This window comes from Arachis hypogaea, chromosome 11 (assembly GCF_003086295.3).
Source record: "Arachis hypogaea cultivar Tifrunner chromosome 11, arahy.Tifrunner.gnm2.J5K5, whole genome shotgun sequence".
Lineage (NCBI taxonomy): Eukaryota > Viridiplantae > Streptophyta > Magnoliopsida > Fabales > Fabaceae > Arachis > Arachis hypogaea.
The window spans coordinates 109,781,668-109,792,086 of NC_092046.1; the positions used below are offsets into that span (position 1 = coordinate 109,781,668).

The following is a 10,419-nucleotide window of genomic DNA, read 5'->3' on the forward strand; positions in this document are numbered from 1 at the left end:
CTTAAATGGTCCGTATTGGGAAGGAAGAGAATTCAGAATAAGATGTACCAGAAATGAGTCAGAGATCTCAACCTCTAAAGCTTTCAATTGTGCTGCAATGTCTCTCAACCTCATGATGTGTTCACGCACACCTCTTATGCCGGTAAGCCTCATAGATGACAATTGTGTCATTAGGGTGCTTGTAAGTGCCTTACTAGAAGACTCAAACTGTTCATCAATAGCCTTCATATAATCCTTGACATTCCTACAATCAGGAATTGAACCTCGGATACTAGCTGAAATACGAGACTTAATGAACATCATACTTAAACGGTTGGATTTCTCCCACCGTTCGTATAATGCTACCTCGGCTTGAGAACTAGTATCAGTAGGTGTCGGAGGCTCTTCCTACCTCGACTTGTTATATAATATTATATAACAACTTCTCTCTTCCACCGTCTTCTCTTTCTTCTTCTCTCTCTTTTTTTTTTAATTCAAGAATAAGAAAACTTATGGGAATCATGGAAAATTATACTATTATGAAGAACAACTATCACACAAATTTAGAAGATTCCTTCTGGAAATATTATTTATTATTCCCTCTTCTTATGGTACGTCAACTTTAATTTCAATAGTTTTTCTTACTTATTTCAAAATTCATACTATACATTCTTGTTTTGAAAATAATTTATCAAAATAATGCACAGTAATTAAATTTTGAAATGACAAGGTAGAGACAATTTTGCTCTGATACCACATATTAGATTTCTTTATAAAACCAGTAATTTATGTACCTTCAGCCATTGCCAATAAATTCTTTGATTTAATTTGGAACTTCCAATTCTTGAATCACAGAGAGTCAGATGGAATCATGGTGTATTTTTTTTGTTCTTATGATCAGAATTGGGGACCCAAATTTTATAAAGTTTATGATGAACAGTCGTGTTTTTTCCATCAAAAAACAGACCAACTGTCAATATAATAATGAATAATTACAATACCACCCAAACTAATTTCTATATTAACAAATTGGACCACAATTAGAATAAAAATTCTAACAATTTGTGGTTTGTATTAAGTAATAGAAGTAGAAGTATATTATGCTGATATAACTATCTCATATTTTTTGAATAGTTCTTAAAACGTTTGACCCTGACCAAGAAAAAGAAAGCAACGGCATGTGATCTATCCCCTTTGACATTGTTATTAAAAACAGATTAAGTGGCATGAGTCTCAAATTCACAATAATTACGACACAAATTGTACCAATTAAATCACAATAAAATTATCCTCACCCAATGCTTCCACTATATCACATCTTCTTGTCTTGAAGCTTCTGCGATGCAAGAGTTTTTGCGGATATATGCCTCTCTTCTCCCTCATGCAATCATTTCTCATATGCAATACTTTACACATGTAGTTTTCCTGGAGAAAACAAAAAGTAAATTAGCGTTGGTTTTAAACATGGTTATAATTAATTATTTCTAATTTTATGTCGAACAAATATTCAAACTAAGCCATTAAAAAAGAGCAACTAATGTTTATAATAAGACTTCTTATCAATTTTAGGAGGAGGTTTTGGAAGTGCAATTTCGACTATCATGATGTGCATATTATTTACAAGCCTTGCAAGTCTTGTTTTTCTTCTGTTATTATTCAATTGCCATTTTTTACTACCTTTAATATGTTTTTCATGTCCTTTGATGTTTGAATGTTTAGAAAGAAGAATGTCAATATTTTCAGAAATATTGATGCCAATAAAAGAATCTAACTTGTCCCTTTTACTTGGGAGGAGATCACCTTTTATTTTAGTCAGTTGTGACTCAATTTCTAATCCTCAATTTATCACAAGTTGTAATTTTTTCTGTAGATCTACTGACCGTATGCATGCATTTAAAATGAGCATCAATATGGCTGATAGAATATATTCTTAAGCTTTTCTTTTTTGTTAAGCTTAAAATCATAATAAAATGAACGATTCATCTTATGCTAATTTTAAAATTGTTAATAAATATTCGAGTATTTGCATCTATGATCAAGATTTTCAAATCTTTTGAATAATTTTGGGGTTTTCTTTGTGTGCAACCTATATTATCGTAATTTTCAACATATTCTTTAAATAATTGGTAAGATTTTAAAGTTCCTGTATTTGCTTTGTCATAGGGAGTGATGAGCGGATATTTTTTATGTTTTTTGGTACTATTTTCATATAGTTTTTAATATGTTTTGTTTAGTTTTTATTGAGTTTTTATAGGTTTTAGTGTTAAATTCACATTTTTGGATTCTACTATGAGTTTTTATGTTTTTGTACAATTTCAAATAATTTCTGGCTGATATTGAGGAGTTAGAGAAGAAGTCTGATTCTGAGACAGAGAAAGCACTGCAGATGCTGTCTGGATCTGACCTCCTTTCACTCGGAAGATCTTTTCTGGAGCTATATAAGTCCAAATGGAATGCCCTCAACGGCTACGGAAAGCTGATTTCCAGAGCTTTTCAGCAATATATAATAGTCCATACTTTGTTTCGGATTAGAAGGCCCAAAACTGGCGTTCAACGCCAATTACCTGCCCCCTTCCAGGCGTCTAGCGCCCACAGAGCAGAATCCAGCATCCAAACGCCCAGAGAGGACCCCCTAGCTGGCGTTCCACGCCCCAGAGACCTCATAGCACATGGATCTCTTCAAAGCTCAGCCCAAACACTCACTAAGTGGGCCCCAGAAGTGGATTTTAGCACTAAAAAGACCGTTTTACCCTTACTAGTCATTAGTTTAGTATTTAAAGTAGAAGATCACACTTTGTTAGGGATCTTCGCCCATCATTCATCATAATTTCGTGTATCACTTTGTTTTTCACATCAGTATGAGTTTCTAAACCTCCTAGGTTGAGGGGAGGAGTCCTGCTGAGTCCTATGAATTAATAAAAGTATTACTGTTTCTTCTTCGGTCCGTGTTTGATTTATTTCTAAGATGTATATTCGATCTTCAACATGGTGAATAGGATGATCAGACAATCAGCTCTGTTCATCATACTAAGACGAACGTACCTGACAAATACCCGCGTCTACTTGGGTTCGTGTGAATACGTGACTGAAAAGCATGAGCCAACAGTTATATTTATACATCTCTCAGACAGTTAATCCACGACTTCGTTGGGGACTTCTCGAGACACCAGTTCAGCCGATTTTCGGGGAGATTAGGGTCTCCGTGGTATAGGCTAGAATCCAAAGAAGCAGCATCCTCTGATCTAGAAGATTCGACCTTGTCTGTGGCATTTTAAGTAGGATCGCCAAGAGAATGAACTACTAGAGTTTCACCGTTCGTCAGATTGGATGACCACGGCCAATGGCGTTCAATCTGTAGCAGAGGAGATCAATGACCACGGCCCATGGCGTTGATCACATACAACCTGCCATAGAAGAGATCATTCACAAGCAAAGACAGTAATACCAGAGTTAATTCAAAAAGGCTAAGCAACTCCAATTCATAATCCTATTCCTATTATTGATTCCAATAATCTCACAAATATTTATCTATCATCTTCTGATCAGCCTGACTAAGACCTGCAAGATAACCATAGCTTATTTCAAACTACAATTCTCGTAGGATCGACCCTGAGTCACTCAGATATTACTTGGATGATCCAATACACTTACTGATACAAGTACGAAGGTGTGGGGATTCGTGCTACCATGGGACCAATAAGATTTTATGAACATTATTTACACCCCTTGTTGATCTCAAAAATTGTCTCTTTCTAGAAGTAGTAATACATCTTTGCGACCTATGTGAAATTGACCGTCATATTTTCCTTCTTTCTCTTAAAAATAATCTTTGTTATACATCCTTCTCTTGTCAATACTCTTTTTCCATATTTCGATAAACTTTTTTTATCAACTACTAATTCGGCTAGAACTACGTACTTTCTTTTCCACTTCAAAATCTTCTTTTAAGCAAATAATATATTTCCACCGAACATTTTGTTTATCTTTTATTTTAGTTAAATTGCATATACTAAAACCAGCCGCATGTGCATACTTTTTGTAAACTTCTCTTCCATCTTGAGTCATGTTAAAGACCATGCCAACTTTCGATTTCAATTCATCTTTACATTTTGGAATCCATTCTTTTAATTCATTTGCTATATCATTTAAATCATTTGAATGCTATCTAAATTAATTTATTGTCTTGAATTTTATTAAAATATACCAACAAATAAATTAAAATTTTATTTAATATGTGTAAAAAGAACTTAAATTTAATTAATTTTACACAAATTTTATAAAATAAGAAATTAGATTTATATAACTAAAAATAATAAACTTTCACATAATTAAAAGATTATATACAAATAGCGCTTTTAAAAAAAATTAAAATATATAGAAACATACACGTACTGGGATCAAATTCATTCACACTATGGATAAAAAAGGACACATACAATTCTTTATACTTTGAATGAATATGAATAGAAACAGACAAATATACTTTATGAGTAGTGAGTGTGAGTCTTAGAAAAAGTGATCTTAGGATACTTTATGACCACTAACAAGAATTAAAAAGAGAAAAAGCAATGAAAAAGAATTAGGAATGGCGTAGTGATCATTGAATAGTGTTACGATGATAGAAAACGTTTGTATCGGTTTTAGGTTATCAGAGTTTGGTGTCACGTGTTTTTTTTTAAAAAATTAAGTTTAATTTTGGCCATTAAATTTAATCTATCTAATGGTAATAATTATATTATTTTTGTATAAAAAATCTATTCTCAATATATATATGTGTGTGTGTGTGTACCGTCTCTGGTGGCTTCATTTTTCAAGTTGCTAAGATGGCTATAAGGCTCAAATTAGTAGGAAAGAGACACGTGCGTGGAAGATGGAGTTGCATGGGACGATGATTTGACCATGTTAGAGGAACCATAAGTTTGGAAATCAAGCATTGTAGATGTTTTAGTGAATGTTTAGTTTACACGACTAATTAAAGGAATGGAAGAGGTTTTGGATGCAAAACACGGCACAGAGAAGGCGAGGCAACGTCGCTTGGAGAGGTGGTGCCGCCGACGATTTGAAGCTACAGGATGGGAAGAACATAAAAATTAGTCATTGATCAGTTATTTATATAGAACGACACATGCAAATATACACGAATATATATGTAACTTATTTAATAACAAATTTTAGTATTTATATAACACTTCTGAAAATCTAATTCAAGTATCTTTACTGTATCCATGCTCACAAATCTTTATTGTTATTCCTATGCATCTTAAAATCTCCGACACATTAAGCCATTTGAAAATAAGAAATGATATTTGGTTTATATATTTAGTATACACAAGGTAAAAAATAAAATAAAGGTATAATATAATTTCAATTGAAAAATTGGTGCAAACAACATTGTTTGTTGTATATTAATAATTAGCAGTTAGCACAACCTGAATGACATTAACTTGTAAGCAATAATTTATCCCCCAAAAAGTAAAGCAACATTTACAAGTCTATATATATATTCAGCTATAAAAGGTTTTTAAAATATAAGAATTTATTTAAAAACCACTCTACAAAGATGTGACAAAGCAATTTTCTTTTGACATTGAATAGCTTCCTTTTGAAAGGATTAAGTTTTTTCATGAGTCCTAGCTAGTAGTGGCCCTTCTTCCTCCATATCTCTCATCACACAACAACAGATCAGGCATTGAGGAAAATAAGGTCACCCATAGTACGGACATTTCCATCAAGAAGCTGATCAAGTGACCTTCCTTTTCTTGTACGAACTCTCCCTGTTTGCTTCAACAACTCATCCAACCTTCTCTTCTCATCAACAACATCTGGATTTGCTGTCCCAAGCTTTGATTCCCTCATCTCCACTATGTAATCCAGAATGTCAATTGCATCATCCACCCTAAATCAAACATCAAAACCATATCATGACCAATATGTTTTTTTGCTACAAAAGTTTCATCTCATGTCAAGAAATGTCAACATCCTTAGTCATAGTTTGCCATTGTAAATTGGACTTTGAGTACTAGTGACATGACTTGATTTTATGAACTAGTAATATACAACATTGTAAAATGAATATAACTTCGCGCGATGTTGTCATCTCTAACAATAATTAATATAACTAATTTTGTTAAATCAATGGTTAAGATGCTAACGTAGCAAAAGAAAAACAAAGGGGTGTGTTTACATTATACCTGCCAAGTCCATCATATGCTCCAGCAAGATTGCTATACACTCCAAGAGTTTCAGAGTTATATGGTCCATACTCTTGTTCCAGAACAATCTTTGCTTCTTCAAACAATTCTACAGCCTCTTCCAAGGCATGAAGCTGCACACAAGCAAGTCCCATTTGATTAAGAGCGACGCCAAAGTATGCTGATTTCTTATCTCCGCTGGCACGAAGCTTCGAGATAGCATTCTCCATAGCATCATAGCATTCTTGATATCTCCCCAACATATAGTTGATAACTCCAATTTGAGCTTCAATTCCTGCAATAGTTCGTTGTTGTCCAGGCACATCCTTCAGTATCACAAGTGCCTTGTGGAGCAAGTTAAGTGCCTTTTCAGGCTCACCCATCGACTCGTAGATAACCGAGACATTAGTTAGACCAATGGCAATGTCCTCTGGCGGGACACCAGCTTCTGGATTCTCATAGATCCTAAGCGCGCTTTGGCAATAAAACCTTGATTCCTTTAGCTTCCAAGTCCTGTTATACAATTCAGCTAACCGCACATAGACTGATGCGACCGCAGGATGATTCTCTCCTTTGCTGGCTTTGAAGACCTTCAGCGCTTTCTGGAATGCCACGATGGCTTCATCATATCGAGCCAATGATATAAATGTATCTCCAATGCTACAATCAACAGATGCCACCTCTACTTCTTGGCCATTTGCCACCATTGCCAAGCTGGCTAAAACAAGATGCTCCAGTGCAGCTTCATGATTTCCCTTTGTTTCGCATATAAGTCCCATTAACCTCCTATCGGCTGCTTCTTCGAGAGATTGGGGGGAACCATTTTCCCTATGAATGTCAAGAGCCATTTGGCATAGCCTCTCTGCTTCATCTAATTGAAATGCTTGAACATTGGCTTCAGCAACATACCTACAAGTCTCACCAACTCTTGGATCTGTTTCCCCCAAAACCTGCTTCTGTAGTTCAAGCCCTTCAGAGTAATAGATAATTGCATTCTTAATTTGGCCTAGCATAGCATACGTATCTCCCAGTTGCATGTAACCAGAGAATTTAGCAAGGGCATTTTGTAATCCTTCCTCAACAACAGGAATCTCAATTGAGCATTCAATTATTGGAATTGCCTTATCATATTGGCCCAAACTGCAATATATTGCTGCTGTAACATGTAAACACATAACCAAATCTAAACTTCTCTTTCCATTAGCAACCTTCTCGAATATTCTCAACGCTTGAAGAGCCGCTTCAAGCGCTTTCTGTGGGTTATCCCCTACTGACATAAAGTCCCTTGCCTGTTTTAGAAAAACATGTCCCATTTCAGGCTTATCCAATATCGATGATCGAGGCGAAAAATCAGCACCATTTTTGGAACCTGATGTGGTTAAAGGAGGTTTTGATCTGTTCATGCTAGTTTGTGTCTTCAAAACGCTCTCATTCTTAATTCCAGCAGGAGGCTTTGAAGCTGGAGTAGTCCTTACCTTGGATAAGGATTTTGTTAGTACTGAAAGGCCGAAATTTGGTAATCCTTTGTCTGCCTTTCTTGGACTATCCGTTGAAGATAACAAAGAATCAATTCTAGGCTCATCACCAAAAGATCCACAACTTCTTATTGAAGGTGAATTATCAGCACCATCCCAGACATGTTCCGAAGAGGAAACACCAACCCCATGAATTGGAAACTTTGTACCGGAAAAAGTCCGGTGATGAAGTTTTTGTGGACTCAAGGGACTCCTTGGTGACTTGTTTGTAGTTATGGCTTTCTTAGAAGGTAATGGCTTTGCAATCCCATTCATTTCATGGACTCTCCCTTCATCTTGATATTCATTTGCAACATTTATTGGCATTTTCAGCTCTGTGTGAAGCAAAATTAGCAAAACAAAAAAATGAGACATAGATAAATAATATTTGCCAACAAAAAGCAAGTTCATGCCAATGCCTAACATTGAGAATCTAAAACAAAAATGGTGAAACAAAATTCAATGGATGGTGACAAAATATGATCAATTGTTTATTATGGTATTTAATTAATAAGGAAAGATGTAATGTCTATGCATGCTACAAAGGTATTAGACGACTTGAAAGCATTATTATCAAAACTAAAGCCATAAACATACTTGTAATTTGATATAATCAAATTAAAATTTAATTGATGTGCAATTTCTTTTATATTATCCTTGTTTGTGTTGAGAGGAATAATAGAAGAAGGGAATAATGAAAAAGATGTACCTTAATAATGTGGATGAAACCAAGCAATGATGTGAAAATGGATATGAAGGAAAAGTCAAATTAAAGGGGAAAATCTTTTTGCTTTTGTTGTTTTGAATTTTCCCCTTAAATTTTGTAATGAAAGATTACATACAATATATACGTGAAAGAGAAGGAGAAAGGGAGGGTTGAGAGAACAAGTAATAGGAAGGAATAATAATAAGAAGAAGAAGAAAAGAAAAGAAATGGTGTAAAAAGGGAAAAAAAAAGTTTTTGATTTTTCCAGAGCTGGAATAGAATATTAAGGAAAGAGAAAAAAGAAAGAAAGAGGGGGCAATCTAGCCGTGCGCAAAACCTACCTTCCTTGTCTCTTTTTTCGTTTTCTTCTACCAGTCAAACTTTTTATCAGTATGCCACGTTGGTTCTGGTATTTTTTTTTTTCTTTTTTATGTTTAATTTTGCCTTTTTAGTGAAAGACACTTTTGCCATGCTAAAAATTTTAAGTTTCGATCATATGAAATTCGTGAGAAAACTTAACCATTAAAATTATTAAATAATTTAATATATTCTAATAAAAGATAATATAATATAATTAAATTATTATTTAATAATTTTTAATTATTAATTTTATATAAAAATAATTGAGTGTTTACCAAAATTTGTATCTTAATCTTTAAAAAGATTTTATAATAGTAAAATCTAATTTAAAAGTAAATATCTTTTCTTTATAAAAATTCTCATACGATGATTTGAATTATAATTATTTTTATGTGATAATACATAATTAAGTGTAGGTGCATCCTATGATAAAGAAAAAAAATAATAAATAGATGAAGTTTTACTATGATAAATAGTTAGATACTTTTTCTAGGAGAATGTATTATTTTACTTTTATTAAGTTTTTAAAATAATTATACATAATATTTTTCATTTTCTTCGTACAACAACTTTTTTATCATAAAATTATTCTTAAGAGTATATATAATTTTTTATATAAAAATAAGGTAATAGAAATTAGGGTACTAAAGCATTGTAAATATTACATATATCACTTAAAACTAAAAACGTAACGTGTATGTCCTCGTTCCTGTAAATCAAATTAGGGTTCATTAAATTTCAAATTTTAATAATAAATAGAATGAGACCATATCGATTTAGTAAGAAATTCTATAACGAAGACATGCGCGTAATGTTTTTGATTTTAGGTGATGTATATAATATTTGAAATACTTTAGTTTATTGGAGTAATTTACCCTAAAAATTATGAATACTAGCCATATTTTTAATGCACACTACGCATTAGCAAAAGCAAAACATAATTAAATTTTATATTAATAGTGTAAGTAATCATCAAAATAATAAATAATAAGTATGATTGATAAACGTATAAAATATTTACACTATCGGTATATCAAAATTAAATTTATATAGTTATTTTTAAATACGTTCACAAAAAATTATACCAAAGGAAGAGTAAAGTGTGCGAGTTTGAATTTTGAAATGTTCAATATACTATTATATTTAAGGTTTACGCATGATTTTGCAAGATTTTAACCAACGAAGCAAAATTGCAAAACTTAATTTCAAGTATCATAAAATGGATAATATTAAGCCAAGTTCTCTTAAACATACTTTTTCTTCGTGCCTCTTTGCGGATGGAAAAAATTAAAAGAATGACAAATTTGACAACATGCTGAAGTACTAATAATTCAAAGGAAAATTAATGTTACTCTGATTGATCATAGTTTGATTATACGCTCACATTAACCCTAATTTAAGTCATAGTTAGTTAACCGTTTTGCCTCGATTTTAGTTTTTTCATTTTGGTAGGAAGTGTCAACCAAACTTGTTATAATTGAGAAAAGAGGGAAAAAAAAAAAAAAGAAAAAGAACAAATGAAGGGCATGTGATTCCCCTTAACCCTTTTAATTTTTTTTCTTTGATCTCCCAAACTACATTTCTCTCCTTTCTAAGTCTCATCTCTTTCCTCTTCTCATTTCTTTTCTTTGCAACATCACACAACAACACCATCAAAATCACTTTCTTC

At 32.9% G+C, this 10,419-nt stretch overlaps 1 protein-coding gene across 1 annotated transcript; it reads right to left on the reverse strand.

The window, feature by feature from the left end:
• Positions 1-5,355: 5,355 nt before the first annotated feature.
• Positions 5,356-8,689, reverse strand: LOC112722353 (protein KINESIN LIGHT CHAIN-RELATED 1). Its single transcript, XM_025773351.3, has 3 exons — positions 8,394-8,689; positions 6,171-8,019; positions 5,356-5,875 (listed from the first exon to the last, which is right to left on the reverse strand). Exons 2-3 carry the CDS (start codon positions 8,009-8,011, stop codon positions 5,662-5,664), a joined length of 2,055 nt encoding a protein of 684 aa, XP_025629136.1. The 5' UTR covers positions 8,012-8,019; positions 8,394-8,689; the 3' UTR covers positions 5,356-5,661.
• Between the last annotated feature and the right edge of the window lie 1,730 nt (positions 8,690-10,419).